General features: G+C 43.5%; 1 protein-coding gene across 1 annotated transcript in view; it reads right to left on the bottom strand.

Moving 5' to 3' along the window:
* Positions 1-1,582: 1,582 nt before the first annotated feature.
* The window catches only part of sdk1a (sidekick cell adhesion molecule 1a), a 297,095-nt gene continuing 278,126 nt past the window's right edge, over positions 1,583-20,551 (bottom strand). Inside the window, exons 34-46 of the mRNA XM_061223685.1 lie at positions 19,256-19,388; positions 17,064-17,120; positions 14,443-14,544; positions 13,537-13,652; positions 12,426-12,612; positions 10,215-10,352; positions 9,583-9,744; positions 8,799-8,924; positions 7,948-8,112; positions 5,669-5,806; positions 4,040-4,157; positions 3,146-3,275; positions 1,583-2,555 (exon numbers count right to left, since the gene is read on the bottom strand). Coding sequence (XP_061079669.1) covers positions 2,283-2,555; positions 3,146-3,275; positions 4,040-4,157; positions 5,669-5,806; positions 7,948-8,112; positions 8,799-8,924; positions 9,583-9,744; positions 10,215-10,352; positions 12,426-12,612; positions 13,537-13,652; positions 14,443-14,544; positions 17,064-17,120; positions 19,256-19,388 — 1,845 coding nt within the window. The 3' untranslated portion in view covers positions 1,583-2,282. The remainder of the gene's footprint in view (positions 2,556-3,145; positions 3,276-4,039; positions 4,158-5,668; positions 5,807-7,947; positions 8,113-8,798; positions 8,925-9,582; positions 9,745-10,214; positions 10,353-12,425; positions 12,613-13,536; positions 13,653-14,442; positions 14,545-17,063; positions 17,121-19,255; positions 19,389-20,551) is intronic.

Below are 20,551 nucleotides of genomic sequence, written 5' to 3'. Positions count from 1 at the left end.
AAGGCCAAAGTACAATTCTTTAAGATCAACTTAAATAAATCGTACTTTAACTTAGATTTTATATAAGAGTCTTTTGAAGTGGCAACAATGACAATTGACACTTATGCGAAGAAAAATAATACTACTTATAAGACAAGTGGACTCATAAGAATAATTGTATTAGAATAAAAATACATTGTTTTTCCTTAAATGTTTGAGTGTAATTTATATTTTTGACCTGAATTTATGTATGTGTGTATGAACTCATGCCGCCACACACAAACACACACCACATCCAATGATGTTCCACTGACACCAAGCCACAGTATCAATATAATGTTTTCCATGCCACATGGGTGATGAACTGGGTTTCCTTAAATATACATATATTTCCTTAAATATGGTAATCATTCATGGGTCTGGACAAAGAGATATGCAGATGTTTTGTATTCGGGGTATTTGGGGACACTTGAGGACATCTGGGTGCAGTTTTTGGAAAACCCATGTGGAATTTTAATGCCTGTAGATATCTCTACCATATTTTGTATACAAGTTGACATCAAGTTTGTTCTGGGTTGGTCCTTGACTTAGAAATTAAAAACATAAAGTGTTTGGTAATTTTTTTGTATTTCAGTGTGCAAATCTATATGTACATACTCTGACATAAATTTGTTCTGTCCGTATGTGCTGTAAATAGTTTTTGAGATATTGACATGTTTATAGAACTAGTACGAAATAGGTGGAAATTGCTAGGGGGGTCAAAGTGGAAAGGGCTAATCCTTTTATGGACATAAAAGTATGTCCAGGTAACTTCTTAATATTCTGGAAAACGTAAGAGTAAAAGTAAAAAAAACCAAGTCAGGAAAATGCAAAGAATAAGGTCACATAGTCAGTGAGGTTGATGAACAAACCGTTTCGTTTGACTGAAAAAATGTTTTTCTTTGTGGAAATGTTTTTTCTTTATCACAGACAAGGACAAGAAAAATGTTATAGCCTTTAAATGCTTTTCAGATGACTTACAATTAGGTTTTCTATTTATTTGTCTGATAAAAATAATAGTCAAACTCACAGACTGCAAAAATTATCTTCAGGATTCTCCATAGATCTACACCAAAATACTGCAATACAAATCTGACCCTGAAAACAGAACTCTTTCTTAACCCAAGAAATGAAACAAAATATTAAAAAATAAAATTCAGTCATTTCCCTGGTAATAAGATGCAATAATTCAAACATAAATTCAAAAGTAGCCTTTTAGCTCCTGGTTGCAGTCAATGTGTGCAAAGGTAGTATAAAAAAAACAAAAACAATCCATTGATACATCTGAAAAAATATGATGGAATCAAATGAAAATGAGCATGACCTAACCTGGCATCACCTGAAAGCAAATCAGATCACAGCATCACAACACCATATTATACCATATACCATCAGGTGGCCTTAGGGTTCATCATGAGATGGCACTCAGGTTAACTTTGTTACCTGAGGTGATTCAGACTTGTATGGTACAGCAGTAGAAGGCTCAACATGGAAATGTAAACAAAAATGGCTTTGTGTGAAATCATCCTGCCCATCCCAATCAATCAATCAATCAATAGACCAATCAATCAATCAATGGTCTTTATTTAGTGTCTTGGACATTTTGTAGTCACTGTGGTTTCTTTTAAATGCTTGAGTACTTTTTGTACTGTCCACCCTTTGTTTTGAGTTGTGGGTCCTGTGACTAATGAAGTGGGAAGTCATTTAGAAACTTGCATCATCTTTGCTTCCTATTTCGGACTGGTGACATTGACAGTGAATACCACTTTCCTTTTTTCAAGTGAAAACATATTCCATGAGGCGAATGTTCTCTCCGTCACTGTCTTGTTAATGAGGTCCAGGCTACACCTGGTTACCCTGCTAAAGCCGTGAAACCACCACCAGTCCCCAGAGTCAAGGCAGCACACACAATGAAAAATACAGCCATATAATCTAAAGGCAGGAGTGCTGCCTAGAATAACCTCCACTTCTGGAAAGGAATTTTCAACTTTCTTTTTTTTAGTTGTTGCAGACAAAAATCAATATTTACAATTTTCCTTCTGACAAAAAAATTGGCCTTATTGATGAATGGCGTAACAGCATAACTGTACATAAGAAAGGACATGTTATTAACAAGGGATAAACTTTGCTTTTTTTTCCTCAAAAATATCCAAGGTCATTATTGAGTTACAGTACTCCAGGCTTCCTGTGGTCTTCCAGTGGCGACAGTGTTGAGTCAGGGCAGGATTATTTGGGGGAGGGAGTGGTGGGGGAGGGTACCCGGGTCACACAAAAGAGGAAAAGCCTGTGGCAGGAGTCCGGGAGCCGGGGTCGGGCTGTCCCGTGGGCGTGTAGGCCCCGCCCGCGCTGTGGGTGGTGACCACAGTCTGGTAGTAGGGTTCGGGCTCCACTGCGGCGCACTCCTCGTACCCGTAGGCCAGGCTGTGCTGCAGACCCTTGTGCTGCCGTTTCCAGGAGCTGAAGTAGGCCGGGTCGCTCATGTAGTGGTTCACAAACGAGTGCTTGGGCTGCTCGTCCTCACCTTCGCTGTCTGTGTCCTTTTGGAGCAAGGCAGCGGGGGAAGGGGGGTATTAGCACAAAGCACCCTGAACATTTTCCATGAAAAAACAAATACACCTCAGCCTCAACTCTACAGTAAAAAATGGAAAGAATTTGTGGCTTTTAATGTAGATTTTTATGTTTCACTAGCTGGTATTTATTTAACGCCTTTATCCAAAGTGCTGTACAATTGATGCTTCTCATTCACCCATTCAACTGACATAGCAACGGCGATTGGCTGCCGTGCAAGGCACCAACCAGCTCGTCAGGAGCATTTTAGGGGTTAGGTGTCTTGCTCAGGGACACTTCAACACAGCCCTGGCGGGGGATCGAACCAGCAACCCTCCGATTGCCAGACGACTGCTCTTACCACCTGAGCCAATGTCGCCCCAAGTGCATGGTTTGTGTGTTTACAGGCAAAGGGAAGCACTGTAAAATGGACTCTCTCACTCTCGCTCCCTCTCTGGGTTGGCTTTTTCAGTGCAGGCCTTGGAAAGGCGCGGCTAGCCGCCGTTCAGCTCAGGGGCTCTCTGGGCCCGGCACCTTCTCGCCACATGGGAAAGCGTGTCGGATGGTAAAAGGCGAATACCTCCGTTTCGGCGACGGTGGGCGGCTTCTCTGACAGCGTGCCGCTGTCAGTCAGCGCCGTGCCGTTGTAGTTATTGCACAGGTCCTCGTCCGAGTAGCGCAGTCCCCCGGGGCTGGGCCGGGGCGGAGACCTGGCGACCGGGAGGGAAGCTGGGGTCAGCCGCTGTACCGCTGCCCCACTGGAGGCCCCACCGTAACACCCTGCCCCTGCTTGGTCCTAGCGCCTCTCTGATTCTCCTTATCAGCACGTTCTGCCCTTAGGTAACACAGACCTTAGTGCTCTGAGCTCACGCACCTGCTTACTGCCAAACCTCCACTGACCTTCACCCCTAGCCCCACGCGTTCGGCTCTGAGATCACCGCACACCCCCGTTTGTAGATAAAATGAGGCCCCTGCTGCTGATATAGGAACAGTTTCAGACCTGAGCTACTGTGGTACCACATACAGCTGCCAATAAAGGGTGCTTACTTATATATTTATATATTATAGTTCCTCAAAGTTGGAGAGGTGCTGTACACAGGCTAGTTTAAGAAACGTGTGCTTTTAATTCTCTTGGATAGAGCAAAAGTTGTGTAGTTGCTGTACACAGGATAGTTTAAGAAATGTGTGCTTTTAATTCTCTTCTTGGATAGAGTACAAAAGTTGTGTAGTTGACAAGTATATATGCCTCAAGCACTGTATAGGTGTACTGTTAGGTGACTAAGATGTATATCAGTGATATATTCTGACAGATAAAAATAGTCTACTTCAGAGAAACCCACCATTAGATGCATGGTTGAGCAAACTCACAGCAGGCCCAGGTGGCAATGACGATGCTCATAGCTCACCTCAAGCCAGCGCAGATGACTGAAAACAGGGGTCATGACAGGTGTACAAAATGGCCGTCACTCCTCACCTGGTCCCATTCTTCTTCAGGAAGGAGCTTTTCACATTGAGCCTACTGTTGAGCTCCAGTGCGGTAAAGCCTCCGTTGTCCAAGGTGACAGTCTCTTCTACTGTGGAAACTGCTTTCCCTGCATTGACAATAACGGTGACATACACACGCAAAATCATCACCAGCCTGAACAGCAAGCAGAGCAGCAACAACATCGGCACCAGCACCATGAAAACCATGAGCGCATACACTGAGATATTTATAGACCAGTGTTTATGGGAGAATCTTATCCATGACAAGGCAAGCAGCATTGCCTCCTGAAAACCACCAGGAGTGAAACCACCACCGTGAAAACGGTGACCACGCTAGCCCATGGAATGCTGCATCTTTGGAATGATTTTAAAATCTGTGTTTTACACTAATTCACTTGCGTTATGACATACATCACTATTTCTGTCAAAAGTATCAAACAAAACATATTATCAAGTATCAAACACAATGTATAGTACACACGAGCAGAAGGAAATAAATCACTTGCAATATTTTTCCTTATCATTCCAAACTCAAACTCTTGAAATCTATATTTATTTTTTCTTTACAATAATGTACAGTACTCTGCAGAAGTCTTAGGCACCCTAGACTTTATTATATATATGTTTATTTTTTTGTGTGTGTTTTTTTTTTGATTTCCAAATATTAGTTTTCCAAAAGATTTTATTTTACAGAGACATTTTTGGATTTAATTTAAAAAAGTAACATATTACTGTAAACAATTTATTGCTTTTTACATAAAAACTTGATCAAGGCTGTCTGAGATCAGAAGTAAGGAGCCAACCAAAGTCTGCAGAAGAACAACCTTCCTGCTGATTGTCTTAGCCAATGCTGTCCTGCTGTTCTATATCTCAGAGAAGTGATGCAGTTTTAACGCTGAAAAAATCTAGATTTGATTCAGTTTTTAACTATTCTGCCAAATTACTAAAATGTAATGTCAAATGTATAGTATGTTTATTTCGGACCTTTCATTGAATTATTTTTGAAAGAATCTTATCTGTACAGAATGTTATACAGGTGCCTAAGACTTTTGCACAGTACTGTATTTCTTTGCTCTCATACAGAAATTACTTGATTGAAAGTTTTTACACAAATCTATGACAGAAGTATGTTTCCTTTGATAATTTTGACAAATCTAATTCTACAGTAAGCAAGCTACAGTAACTGTGACATAGTAACTCCGACACAACTGCAAACTAGCTCCACACTATGTCACGACTGCGTGTGGTGTTTGCCTGACGAAGACCTTTCTGGTCATAACGTTGCAGGAATAAACTTATTTGAGCAAAACATTCAGTGTGCAGATATCTTTTTTTGTATTCTCTGAGAGCATAGTTTTGTCCTGCACCTGTGCCATACTTGGGTTGGATGTGCACAACAACCTTTTGTCTTTGGGTCGCTGCTACCTCCCACAGACGCAGTGCCTACCATTGGCCATGTGTTGCCATCTGCTGCATGTGCGTGTGGGCAAACACACACACAAGAACACACACACACACTCACACACACACACACACACGCACACACACGCACACACACAAGAACACACACACACATACACTCACTCACTCACTCACACACACACACACACACACACACCTGTGCTGTAGGTCCTGTACTTCTTGTTCTGGCCATGTAGAACCAAACCGAAGACCACCAGCAGGACGAAGATCACGCCACATAACGCCACAACAACGAGGAACCACCACTCTTCATAGAAAGGTGTCTCCACCTGGGCTGAGTGTGTGGGCACAGGTGTGCGTGTGGGAAACACAAAGAGTGCCAAGTCATTATGGAGAAAATACAAGTCACAGGCAGTTCTACACTCACAGAAATGGACCTATATTTCCAATGCAGTGTGTGGTAAATCTGAGCTGATTCTCCAGCTGTATGTGTGACCTTTTGCTTGAGGCAGGTCGAACGATCTATTGGAGGACACACAGTCTCCTGCCATGAACAGAGACCTTTGAATACCGTTTACCCAAGGGACACAATATACAATACGATGCAGCAAAATACAACAGATGTGCACAGATGTTAAAATCCAACCGGCAGCAAGTAAAATATCTCTCAACGGAACCAACATACAGAACAATACAATGCACAGGGAAAAACAAAACAAAACAAAACCCTGGAAAGTGTAGGATTACCAGTTTCCAGTAACTCAGGCCAGGATTCAATTAACAAATGCCCTTGACGCAGACTTACAATTGAATGAAAGTCTTTTTTTTTCTTCACAGACACAGGTTGCCGAGTTTGGCAGAGAATAAATATAACTTGTCTAGCTGAGTTAAGGACAAATGTTTATTGAATACAGGCATATGCCAAACTAAACCCTTTGAATGGGCTTGGTTTTTCATAGGTACTTTATTTCCTTATTGCTAGTAAATGTTTACATTTATTTTTATATTTCTAAACAATGAATAATTTGATGTATACATTTTATCCATATCAAGCATAGTGCATTCACAATGTCTCTTGAAATGGACCATAACCGGTGAATCAAAAAGCAAAAATATCAATACCACTTTTGACATCATCTCTTATCTTATAGCCATTCCTCTATATTTGAAAAATAAATTAACATTATTTCAGTGACAAAAACAGTGACAAAATCTATGAACCATACAAACATGCATTTGATTGCAATTATTTGCATTACGCTATCTTTCGTATGTATACAGTACAGCCACTTTAATTAACCTTGAGTCATGAATGCAGTCATGTGACTTTAAACCCTTAATACCCAGTAAGCTCTCAGAGGATGATTAAAAGCAAAGACTAATTCCTTTTACCCACAGTGATTGTACTAATTTAACATAAGACTGCAGTCTTCTTTGTACAAAGGTTGCCAGAGGCGCTCATAGTAGAACCTCCACAGCCTCAAACTGTGCTTTGTAATACAAATCCCTCTACTGTGGAGTGACCCTGGCCCACCTCTTTTAAAGACAGACAGACAGGCAGGCAGCCAGGAAGAGACTGCTCTTAGAATGACTTAACACATTGCCTCCCAGATATCCAGTCAGAAGTGGTCACCTAGCCCATGGGTTGCTGCGTCTTTGGAAAGGTGGACATTCACAATCTGCACATTTTACACTAGCTCACTTGTGATCTAATAAAAATAACTATTATTGCCATTAATATGCCTACTCACAATAATAGTACAATAAATCCATGATGTTCATAACTTTATTATGACACAGACGTGGGATGAGATAATGGCATGAGGTAAGCTACTGTACCTACAACATTTTGCCTTTCTGATAAAAACTATTTTTTAGAACGCAGACTAATAAACCCCATATTTCAGTTTTAATTGACTTATGTTATCTTTCAAAACAATATCGAATCTGTAAATTCAGGAAATTGTTTTGTGTATTTGGTTGACTGACACTTGAACAAATACAGTGTCCTTCCCTCCTCTCAAAAGATTATTTGCAACCAGTTATGAAGTCAATTCATAATAATAATGCACTTTTCAGCAATACGCCATGTAAATAACTGCTGGGCGACTGCCTAATATAGGCAAGTATGAGGTATGCGTAGAGCTGAGTTAATGCATTCTGCAGATAAGGAGGCACGGTGTTTATCGTGATGGCGTTATCAACTGAAACGAACCCTGGCTGTAAAATATTTAATCGCCACACAGTGTCAAAGGTAATCCGGTGAAAGAGTGTGGAACAAGTGTTTCCAGGTAAAGTTGTTTTCGTAATATGACAACCAGCTTTTACTGTCAATCGATTGCAACTGACAATAACATTCTGCAGCTCTTTTTCAGTCTAGCTTCAGAACCTGCAGGAAAAATGAAAAAATACTAATGCTGTACACTAAGTCAGAAGCATATTTGAGACTGCCAGTTGGAGGAAACCTGCACTTACCCGACATGGCAGCAGAGGGCGCACTAGGCTCGCCGTAGCCGACCGTGTTGACAGCCAGCACCCGGAATTGGTAGCTCACTCCCTGCCTGAGTCGGTCCAGGCTGATGGAATAGGAGGTGCTGCTGGGAGGCAAGTGCTTCACAATGGCATCCCATAATCCCTCATCTGCAAACAGGCAGAGGACGTCAAACGCACGGCGTCATGTTCCTGGACATCTTAGTGACATCCTGTTCTATGGATATTGTGTTGATAATACTACTACTACTTCTAACTACTCCTGCTAACAATTACTACTCATAAAAATGGTACAAGGCATTTCAATATAGAGCGACATCAATGTGTGCTGTTGTGCATAAAATGGGTGATGGAGCTTACATTACAGAAACCCTCGTTTGTTTAAATAGTTTGCCGTTTCTTGTTTGTTTAAATGTTTTAATGCATACATACAGCCTTTGTACAGATGGCACTGCAACGCAGATAAGCTCGTGACTACGGAGGTGATAAAAACAGCACTTTTTTTAAAGCAGTAAACCGTTGTGTTTTTCAGGACAGAGGCTTAAATCATTTCAAAGCCTTGCCCATGTTCCCTGGTGATTACTGAAGAAAAAAAATCCCAGCACAAATGCTGCTTTGATTTCTCCTGCAGAACAAGCAACTCCCCAAAACTCCAATTTGCACTTGATTTATAATTCCAGATTTATTCACTGGTACGTTTAATTTAGTTTGAGGCAAGCTCTGAATAAATTCAGTGTCAGTTCTGAATGAATTCAATTCTGAGTCACGATTTTATTAGTACATTTTAGCCAATTATATTTAGGAAATGTAACGATAGTAGAAATGGTTATATTCACCTGAAGGGCGTGCCTCGATGATGTAACCTGTGACAGGTCCCGCCCCTTTATCTCCTGCTGACCAATGAATGGTGAGAGCAGAGGAAGACTTTGTGATTGACATCTGTTTTGGGGAACCAGGAGACCCTGCAAGAAAGCAGTGCTTCAGTGGGGCGGGGTAGTCAAAAGGACAAACTGATTGTTTCAGCCTCGCTGTGGAAACGAAAGTCTCATATTGTGCTAAATCAGACATATTGGAGTGAAATGGTCTAGCGGCAGGATAGGAATTTATATTCTCTATTGGTAAAGTGAACATTGGGTGGGTTACTATTACTATACAAATTATTATTAAACAAAAACAACAAGTTACAGTACTCTGTAATGGTACGTGAAGTGCATGTTAATGTGTTTCAAGACTAGTTCCCAAAGGCAATACAGCAATACAGGAGTCAGTCCCCATTAATGCACCATCATGTAAAAGCTACATAATGAAAAAAACAACTAAAAAATATAGAGCTGTTTTCTCCAAACTATCTGCCCTTGCATTCTGGTGAGTTTCCATAGAAGGAAAGTCGGTGCGACTGATATAAAACAACTTCCACCGCCCAGCTCTTTCCTCTGAGGAGAATTAAATCAACTCAAGCTTTCCGCGCTATAAGCTATGGTCCATCGAGCGCTCCTCTCCCACTGTCCCCGCCGCTGCCCCCACACACGGCAGGGCAGTCTGCAGCCGTGAGCGGAGTGTGCACGGACCTTTCTACCCCAACTCCGCACCCCCCCAATGCGTTCACCCTGTGGCCCTCACCTTCCACAGGCCCCGCGGTGATGTTGGCCTCCAGCTCGGGGCCAAAGCTGATGGTCTTGGCCTGCACGCGGAAGTAGTAGTTAACCCCCTTCGTCAAGTCCCGCACCTTCAGCCAGCTCTGTTGGTTGCCCCTTACATCCACCGTCACCACCTTGGTTACACCTGGGCAAAAAACAGCAAAGCAAATAGTAACGGGCGGCCTGTAGGTACGTGATCGGGACACGCAAGGTCGGTGGTTCGATCCCCGGTGTAGTCACATTAAGACCCGCACAGCTGTCGGGCCCTTAACCCTGCATTGCTCCAAGGGAGGATTGTCTCCTGCTTAGTCTAATCAACTGTTCGTTGCTCTGGATAAGAGCGTCTGCCAAATGCCATTAATGTAATGTAATGTAACAGCACTGTGTTCGATTTGCACTTCGTTGTACGTCGCTCTGGATAAGAGCATCTGCTAAATGCCTGTAATGTAATGTCATGAAGTGACACTTTTGTGCTCGAAGATGTTCTTTCAGTGGATTGATCAGAACAACATAGGTTCAACTGTGCGCACATATAAATCATATATATTTATACATTTACAATGTTTTTCTCAATTACTTTTACAATGACTCTCTTCCCCAAGTTAAACCACTCACCGTTAATCGGAGCGGTGGGCTCGTACACCACCCTGTACCCCTCCACCACGCCGTTGGGGGAAAGAGGGACCCCCCAGGACACGTTGAGCGCGGTGCTGGAGATCTCCGAGAACGTGATGAAGCTCGGGATGCTGGGAGCTTAAAGAGACGACGCACCGTTACTTCAGGCTCAGCTTAGCAAAATAGCTGAAAAAAACATTAACAGCTCGACATTCAAGTTGTTTACAGATTTTATTTCCCAGTTTTTCTTCGCTCCCTCAACGTGGAGTTTCCAGTCACGACTGGAGACCTGTCCCCTCTCTGCGACCTGATGGCCATCCCCGTCAATTTGGGAGGGAGTGTGCCTGTGCGGGCACCCCAGAATCATGTCGCTACAGACAGTCTGCCGGCTGAGCTCTTCTGCTACAGACGTCAATCACAGACGACAGGCAGCTGGCGCAGGCAGGTCGCAGGAGGGGAGGAGCTACTGAGGAATATCCCGACTCCCTGGGCGAACGACAGCCAGCGACCATGACAACTTCGACCGCCTTTGCTGCAAATCGGTTTTGTTGCAGACACTGCGCCGGCAAAGGTAACTGACACAAACGTGCGTGAGAAATTCCCAGCGCCGTTCCAAAATCAGACGGGATTCATGCGTGCGCAAATGTTCAACCACGAGTCTGGGACATGGCGGGGACCGATATAACGAAGTTAAGAAAAACATCCCTGGCCTGGATTTTTATGTAGCAAGACAGCCGGAAGTTTGAAAACGAGAGGACGAGGGCACGCAGGAACGCCGGGGGGCGTTCATGCCGACTCCGTGCGTGACATTTACCGGAATCATCCGCAGGCTTTGTAACCTGCGGACCGCGTCAGCTTCTGCCCACACACCCGCTTTGTCTGCCATTTATTAACACAACGGAAAGAGACGCCGAAACCGACACCGACGCCTTTGTTTGTATTTCTCATCTGCTCTTTTGAAGTCACTTGTGGGTAATCCGTGCCCTAGGCCCTTCAGATCCGTACAGCATCGGCGCATCAAACGCCAGTGCTTTTTTTTGTTCCTGTGAAAACTAGGCCACATGGTAAGAAGACGCGTATATGCGCCGGGAAGCCTGCCCAATTTCATTTCGCTCGATGCGAATCAACTCCCACGGAGGGTGCGAGCCTTAGGCACGGCCTCTAGTGACCGGTGTGCGGCTCGCAGGTCCGTCTGATAAAAGCGGTCAAACGCTCGACTCTGCGTTCCAGCTGGGGGCATTGTACTGGTGGGGCATATGCCAAATGTTGTACTGAAAGACCTCATCTGTTAGGCTACAGGACAACGGTGTTAACGTTACGGTTCGGACGCTATTACTGTCTTTAATGAGGCTGAGGATGGATGAGTAAGGGAATGTGAATTCTACAGAAATACATATTGCATGGGATTGCCTGTAGCCTGGTGGTTAAGGTACATGAAGGCACCTGGAAGGTTGGTGGTTCAAGCCCCGGCCATGATAAGATTTTACACAGCTCTTGGGCCCTTGAGCAAAGGCCCTTAACCCACATTACTCCAGGGGGGATTGTCCCCTGCTTAGTCTTAACACCTGTAAGTCACTTTGGATAAAAGCGACAGCTAAATAATGGCAATGTAATGTAATGTCATTTATCATAGTTTTAATATTCATTCATTTAAGAGTATAGTCGTTAAGAAAATGGGAGTGCAATTGGAAAGTTGTAGTTCTACGGTAATGGGACTCCATTGGAATTAAATTGATACACTTTCGACTTTATGGGTTATCCTGATCTCCCCTAATGTTTCAAATTGATGTAATATAAATTTTGTTCTGTTCTGTATTGTATGATGTATTGTAAATTTTATGTTTATGAGACCAAATAAAATCAATAATTTAATGGATCGGTTGAACAGGACCCTATTGGAAGAATCAGGAAAGGGGTTGCCAGATTAGACACGATTCAGCTTGGCGAAAGTGGGCCTGGGACCCATTACATTACATTACATTAATGGCATTTGGCAGACGCTCTCATCCAGAGCGACGTACAGTTAATGCAGGGTTAAGGGCCTCGCTGAAGGGTCCAACGGCTGTGCGGATCTTATTGTGGCTACACTGGGGAGTGAACCACCGACCTTGCAGGTCCCAGTCATGTACCTTAACCACTACGCTACAGGCTGCCCAATAATGCTACAGACTCCAGACAGAAGAGAGAAACCTTGGGGGGGTTTGGGCTCACCTGCCTGGAGGGTGCGGCCCGTCCTGGGCTCGCTCTGGGGCCCGTCGCCGGCAGCGTTGAAGGCCGACAGCTTCACCACGTAGGTGGTGTAACTGGTCAGGTTCTTCAACCTCACCGTGGTCTCCGGGAGGAACAGGATCTTCACCTTTTCCGTCTCGTTCTGGCCGTCCTGCTCCCAGTAATGGATCTTGTGCGTGATTAAAAGCCGGTAATCAGAGATCCGGATGAAACATCCCGGTCAAGACGGAGTTAGGAAAGAAATATATACTGCATCACCCTCACTCCCGAATTCAGAGCATGCCCAACCCCATCGATAAATCCAGACTGGAGGCTTTGAGCGGGGAGACCTTGGGAGAATAATGGTACTCCTACGCTCAGGAGTGAAGTTTCCATTGTAATTATAGTTTCAACATTTAGAACATTTAACTTGACTTGAAACTGTAATAGTGATTTTATTATGACAAACCGAGCAACATCGATGCCTGCTTTTTCACTACAGGTAAGAGAACAACAAGTCTGCAGGATAAACACATTAGACTCAATCACTGAAGTGTAATTTTAACTTTGTTACGGCACGCAATCAATACAATACAATCCTCTGAAAGCTGGAATCACTGAAATATGATGCAAGGGGAAAAGAATTGACAAAAAGACAACTTTAGCGAACACAAAATATAACTATTTTGAACCAGAACAAATGCAACAAACATAGTGAGGTGTTAAACCTCAGGTGGAGATCATTAGACCTTGAATTAGACCTAGACCAGTCACACCTAAATGTGCAGGACTGGCGCTGCTGTTCTCAGACTTCAGTAGTATAATTGCTGAATTTTAAGTTTGAAACCATGCGAATACGGTGCAAATGGAGGGGAAAAAGCTGACCTTGGTGAGAAACATTTGACATTTAACTTTCACAGAGAAAGTGGTGCTGTCAAAACAGCCATTAGTGGTAAAACAGAATTAGGCTGCAGCACTGGGATCCCAGGCGGAATGGGTGCAATCTTAAATTTTCTGTGGAATGTGATGTCAGAGTGCGATTCCCAAAAGGAGGAATGCTCGCTGCGGCCAATCATCTCCCCTTGCTGGGAAGGAAGGGGCGTGGCCACCTCACCTTGTAGCCCTGGATGTTTCCGTTCTGAGTTTCTACAGGAGGGGCCTCCCACAACACTTCCAACTGCGTGGCCGACAGCGTGTTCACCTGGATGTTCTGGGGAGCCAATGACGGAGCTGCCAGAACAGAGACAACCAATAGCAATCCACCGGATTAGCAATCAAACAGACACAACCAGCGTGTTAAATAACCAAACAAACAGAGACAACCCATACAGATCCACAGCATTATCTATCAAATGACAGTTGAAAGAGAGGCTCAGGAAGAGGGGCTGTGCATACTTAGCATACTTCTCACACTAAATTTAAATTAAAATCTGCCGGATATTTAGTATGAGTAGTATGCTAGTATGTGCTTTCCAACACAGCCTGGGATTTTCCCCCTTACTCTACTCTCCTCACTCTGTGGCACTTCCAGCTGTTCCATATTAATTCAATTAATCAGCAGCTGTGAGCTCAGCAGGAAGATGTCTCCATGGTGTCTCTCAGAGGGGCTGATGGGAAGTGAAGTCCAGAAAGCAAACAAGTGCCCCCCCCGACCACCACAAATAGTAGACCTCACATGCAAAATGTACGCTCCAGCCGACCTGAGGAAGTCACTGGCCACTTCAGCCATATACTCGGCGGTCTCCCACCACCTTCCCCAGGCTTAGAGGAATATCACACAACTCTGGGCCTTCTTTCTAATGGCAACATTAATAACAGGCCTGCTGTCTTGCCAGCTGTGCGAGTTCATTATAAGAGATGCGTTTTTATGGCTTCATTAAATCCCCCAATTTCAGGGGAGTAGCACGTACTTAACTAGCTCTACATAAACAACTCCCGTAGCATTTGGTCGTACGTCGTGAAGACACAAGGCCATTCCTAACTCCGAGCTCGTGGACTCTGCTGTCTGACGGATCCCTACCCGCTTCGCCGACAAACACCTCCACCGGCGTGCTGGGCGGGCTCTCTCCGACGATGTTGTAGGCCGTTAGCACGATTTCATAGCGCTTGTACTTGCTGAGCTCTGAAAAGAAAGAAGATGGCCGAAGTCGATGTGTGTAATTACCCTGACGTTTATTCTGAAGACTGGACCAGAAAAACACACACAGGCTGCTAAGGTAGGGAAATCCTGTTGCTTTTAATACACTACACAGTATCACCAAACTGCCTTAGCAATGCATTCTGGCATTTTTCTGCAGGCTGAGATGTGAAATGTTGCTTCATGCAAATGAAGGTCACCCAATAGAGCAACATGTGCCAATGTTTTCTGTGTTATTTTTGTGAACGCTATTATGATAGTTTCACCATGAATTAAAAATGCTTTGGTTTGAACGTACTTACAAAGCTTAAAGACACAGTTGGGTTCCATTGCTAGTTTATTTCGTATTTTAGTTGTTTTTCTTTTGTTAACACCAGACCCGCACCTGGTCCCAAACAAGTGAGATTGTTGATTTGGGGATGCACAATATTATGGAGATAGGAACACCACATTTGAAATTGTAGTAGCTGCCATTGGTTTTACATCTTCGATTAAAGTAAACCCTAGGGTTTTAGTTTCTTTAAATGTGCAGAAAAGAGTGGAAGGGGGAGGAAGTCTTATTCTAGTACCATAGAGAAACACATATTATTAAGTCATCTATCCACATACTAGCAATTCCCAGTCCAAGGTCATTGACTGTAATACTACATAGAAATGAGGCGAGCAACGTGTATTCGATGAAAAAGTGTTTTAGTATGCGGTACCACAAGGCTTGAAAGAATGTGTCTGGCATCAGAAGCCGGAACAAACGCTTTAGTCGGAATGAAGCAGCTTGTGATCTAGTGTGTGTGTTCATCGAAGCGATCTTCAGGAAGCAAAGGTACTGCTTTAAACTGCTTTAAATCTACCATATGCATCTGATAGGTGAACTCATCAAAATACTCCCAAATTCCCGCAGAGTTATTAATCTATGTGGAATATGGTAACGGCTACAAGTTAAAGTAGGTTTTTGACTTTGAACAACTTATATGACCAATGTTGGTTTCCCAATTTGTTATTTCAAGAAAGTTATCTTCAACATACCAGATGTCAAAAAACATAAAAGCCAAAACTGGGAAATAATAGCTTTATTCCTAAAATGCATGAATTGAGTAAGATATTTTTCTCATTAGAATAGTTTTTAAACCTCTTTCAAACAGTGTGCACTATGAAGTAATTTTTAGGCCACAACATTTTCAGTCTTACAGAGCTCTATGATCGAATAAGAAACAACTCAAGCAAGTCTGGTATGACTGAACTGCATATGCCCTTGCTCTAGCTAAGTGCACGTATTTCTTTCTGAAACAACATCTTTAAACAAATAGGTGTTCAGTTAAAAATAATTGCACAAGATGCTGTTGTTGGTTCTCATTATCCTTGCCGAAAAGGTACGCCAATTGACCATCAATGGCACTGAGGCGCAGTAACAGCAATCCACCACTAGAGGCCGATGCTGAGTCACAGAGGGTCGACAGCCCGCAGTTACTAACTGTACATTTTGCTGCTGCAAAGGACAACACTTTTGAAAGCTGCATTAAGGCAGTAATCAATAAGGAGTGGGCTAAAGGGAACAGGGATTTGTGGCAGATAATCAGGGTTGGAGTTTCCTTCTCAATTCCACAGTGCTGACTAAGAAAGATGCAGTATTACAAGGCTGCCCAAAGGAAGATTACACCAGGAAAGCCAAGATTAACAAAGTGGCCACGTTAGGGTAATTGCTTGCCAGGCTTCTGGAGGCCTGGCAACTTTAATGTGATCATATCACTGATCCTTGTTCTTTTCAAAAGGTAGAAACAGGGAAGTCACTGATTGTTTCACACCTTCAAGCCACATTGTGTTCAAGAGGAGAGCTTTGGAAGAATTCCTGACTGACGACAGGTGGCCATTTTACTACTCTGATACTACTTTTGCTTTTAGATTTTTAAAACACGATTCAAATGTAGTGAGGAATGTGTAAGTAAAAAATAAATAAATATGGCTATCATTGAATTATTCACATCTAAGGAGCAAAGCACATTACGCTTAGGCTGAACTCACCCCTTAACCCCATTAACCGCTCTTAGAGTGTCTGCCAGGACAGGCTTGCCCTTTGTAATTTATTTTTGTAATTAATGGCATTTGGAATTAGAGTCCTTATCCCTTACTACATGAGAGAGAGAGAGAGAGAGAGAGAGAAAGAAAGAGAGAGAGAGCGAGAGACAGAGAGATAAAGAGAGAGAGTGAGACATAGAGAGAGAGAGAGACAGAGAGAGAGAGAGACAACATAGAGAGAGAGACATAGAGAGAGAGACAGACAGACACTCACAGATTCTAAAGTATAAAGACACCAGGATGCAGCCCCCTGACAAGCTAGAGGCGACATTGTTCCCATTCACAGACAAAATGGAGAGAGAAGTAGACACACAGGATCACATTGAACAGGGTCAGCCCTTGGATTAGGTTAAATGCCAGAGGGGGGCATGTGTGCTTTGCTCAAGCTTCAGAAAAGACAACATTACAGGGGTTGTTAATCGAATCAAACTTACGGGTTAGCTCGAATTCCGTTGTTGAAGCACCGTTCACCGTCTTGAAAGAGCTTTTCGCTGTTTTGAGACAAGCAAGGGAGGACCTGTTATGACTCTGGAGCCTGAACCAAACTGACCTGAACAATGACAGATGGAGGTCTATACCAAGCCTGAACCCTGCAAGAGGTGGGAATGACATCGTACAACGTGTAATTTACAATCGTGTTGCAGTGAGCTATGGTATCCTGAAACTGACCAGCTTCAAAAGGAAGGACAAAAATGACATGATCAGTTCAATGTGCAGGGCTCAATTCAATTCAGGAAAGCGCTCTAAATTAAACTCTTTATAATAACAATACACAACAATATTCAAGAATATACACCAATAATCATAATAATATTAATAACTTAATCATAATATTAATAATAATAATAATAATAATAATAATAATAATTTAAACAGTTTAAATTAAAAATCTGACTCCTTGTAGGCCTACAGAAAAACAAAAGCACCATCTCCCTCCCTCAGACTAATCTCCAGTGATGCTGTCAAGTGCTAGCTTCCCATTAACACTTCAAAGTCGCTCAAAATCAACCTTGCTACATACCCTTGCCAATATACAATCACGTGAGGTCTATTAGGAAATTGCGTCGGTGGCTTTGTGATGTTTAAGAGGGGCTGGAGTGGGAGGATACGCAAAAAAAACTAAACCTTTATTTGTTTTCACGCTTACTTTATGAACAGCTCCACAGCAAATGTCAAAAAAGCAACGCAAGCGTCACCATCATCTATTGCAGCGCGCATATATACTGAGCGGAGCTTAGGCTCTGAAAGGGAAAAAAAAAGGAGGAGGAGGATGTTTTACTCCTGTCCGCGCCATTGGCTAAAGATTAAATGCGCTTTCTCGCTCGGTCGCTCCGGGCGTGAGCATTAAACAGCGTAGACACTCTGTCCAATTTGTCACGACGGATTCAATACCTGGCTCGTTGTCACGGAAGCGACGCGCGCGCGTTCGCTCTCTGGATTCCCCAGCTCTAAGTCACTGCCTGCGCAGGGAACCGGGCTTGTCATTTAATGAGCTTGCCTCACCCGCACCATTTACCCAGCCGTTCGCTGGAAAAATATTCTCCGAAGAGAGAACGCCAGCGAAAACGCTCCAGAAACTTTTTGATAAGCCTAAGCCTAATTACCCCGGGCTTGACCTACTATAACAGGAATCAACGTAGCAACATACTCTCTTCCGTTTCAGGGGCTGCAGCTGCTGCTTTTTTGGGGGGAAAATATCATATATTTTCTGAACTAATCTGGCTTTTTTCCAGTATCGCTTTAGGTTCCTGGGGAAGAAAGCCAGCATGTAGAAATATTTAATATAATGGCTGGTCCTAAGCTTTATAAACCCTGCAAAGCAGGTGATGAGAGACTGCAAGAAAAAAAGGGATAGGCACACAGTTGCGGAGCCCTTTAGTCAATTTCCTTTGCAAACATAAAAGTATGAGAGAGTTCAAAAGTGAAGTGAAGTCAAATCACAATGCTGCCCTGCTTGATGATAAAAGTCAGGGCAGCTATATGGGAAAGAGTGACAGCTTATGTGAACACTGTGATCCCGCATTTATCAATGTTGCTTTGCATCCTGTCAAAAAAAACAAAAAAACTCTGGGGTGACACAAATAGTCCTGTCCATTGTAAGGAAAGATGAGACATGCTTCTGATGTCAGAAACCGAGTTTATTCGCTGCTGTTGTTGACAAAGTTTCTTGCTCATTCCAGACAGTCGCAAAGAGAAAGGGATGCGGTTAGCGGCAAAGCGTGCGGCAAAGTGGTCTCTCCGGGTTTGGGGAGAAACTAAACTGCTGTCTGAGGTTCGGATGGCTCTCATTGCGAGTCTCAGTGGGGTCCCGACATCTACAGTATTAACTGCAGTTAGTATGCAGGTCTGACAGTTAGCGGTGTTCCAGGAGCCCAGCCTAGTCGCAGTCTCTTGCACTGATTGATCTGTTCATAAGATAGTAGCGGCCTGCGTTTGTTGGTGTTTGTGTGTGTGTGTGTGTGTGTGTGTGCACGACAATCAGTGAGACATTTATGGGTGATATCTCGAAGGCCCTTCCTTACTGGCGTCTGAGATACCTCACGGCGTATAACACAGAATCAAATGGGAATTGAGAACAGATCTTAAACAGTAAGCCATACTAGGAGAACGGCGGGGCGGTCCCTACCCGTCACGTGCGCTCGAGCGGAGGAGGTGTTGGGAGCTGTCTTCGACTCCAGCGGGGAGTTGTCATACTGGAGCTCACGGTAGTACAGCCGATACCCCGCCAGGACCCCGTTCACGCTCTCATCCCTGGGTGCCTGGGAAAGAGGAGGAGGTTACATTTACATCCAACAGTTTGGTCAAGTGCTCTGAAGTACATTACATTACATTACATCATTGGCATTTGGCAGACGCTCTAATCCAGAGCGATGTACATCAAAGTGGGAAGTGCATACCCATAACCAGCAGTAATGGTACTGAACAGAACGGCACTGAAAAAAAATGGGAAACGCATCCGATAAAACTCCCAACGCCCCAAGATGCCCTGTTTTACACCCGGGTCTGCAATATTATCCTGGAATAATTTGTGAAGATGAATAAAGGATGAGAGCTTAAAAATGGGTCTGTAGGCAAGTAAAAAAAAAAAAAAACGTGAAATTTGAAAGCAATTAGCTTGTCGAGGCGCAATGCCGTGTTTTGGATGGCCGTAACATTTTGGAAAGATAGACTGAGAGCGTGCGGGTCAGTGGATAAAGGTCTCAGCTGCTAATTAAAGTCCCTTCCCAGAGCAAACTCCTACACGGACTGCACATTAATTAAAGAAGGCTGTCCGCCTCTCAGCGCTTAAGTAACTGTACGTCATCGATTTCAAAATTGAGCTGGGAGATGTCGAGTGCATGACAAATGCAGCAGCAGAAACAGGAAATAACTTAATGTTTTGTCGAAGGCTGTGGCTTCACTATTTAGATGTGCAAGTTCAAGTGCCTAACAAAAAAAAAACAGGCAGATAATTTACCAGGGTGGACCTTGACAATTCCACAGCCGATATCATTCAGTAAAATAAATGAGCAAGGAAGAAAAAGGACACTGGCTGTTGGCTGGCGTGTCTAATTAAAATGCTAACGCTAAAGCGTGGTGACGTGCCCCATAGTCTGGAAGCGAATCCTATGAGCGTCTGGTGGTCCCACAGGGCAGCACGCAATTGGCCGTAGAGAGAGTGGGTTTTCCAGGTTCTTTCAGCCGTGGGATGGGACACAATCCATTTACAAACAAGGTGAAATGGAGACTAAAACCCCAAAAAATCTGCAAACGCTAATATCAGGTTAAAAAAGAGTGATTACGGTTGAATGGCGTAAATACCACACAGATATTCACAGCATCTCCTCGTCTCCTTTCCCTGGCTGGTTTTTAACAGCCATTTTGTGAAGCGTTTGTGAAGGGAGACTATGCTGGTGCACATTAATAGACACCCAGGGTGGCT

Source organism: Conger conger, chromosome 16, assembly GCF_963514075.1.
Source record: "Conger conger chromosome 16, fConCon1.1, whole genome shotgun sequence".
In the NCBI taxonomy this organism is placed as follows: domain Eukaryota; kingdom Metazoa; phylum Chordata; class Actinopteri; order Anguilliformes; family Congridae; genus Conger; species Conger conger.
This window is presented reverse-complemented; position numbering and strand designations above follow the sequence as displayed.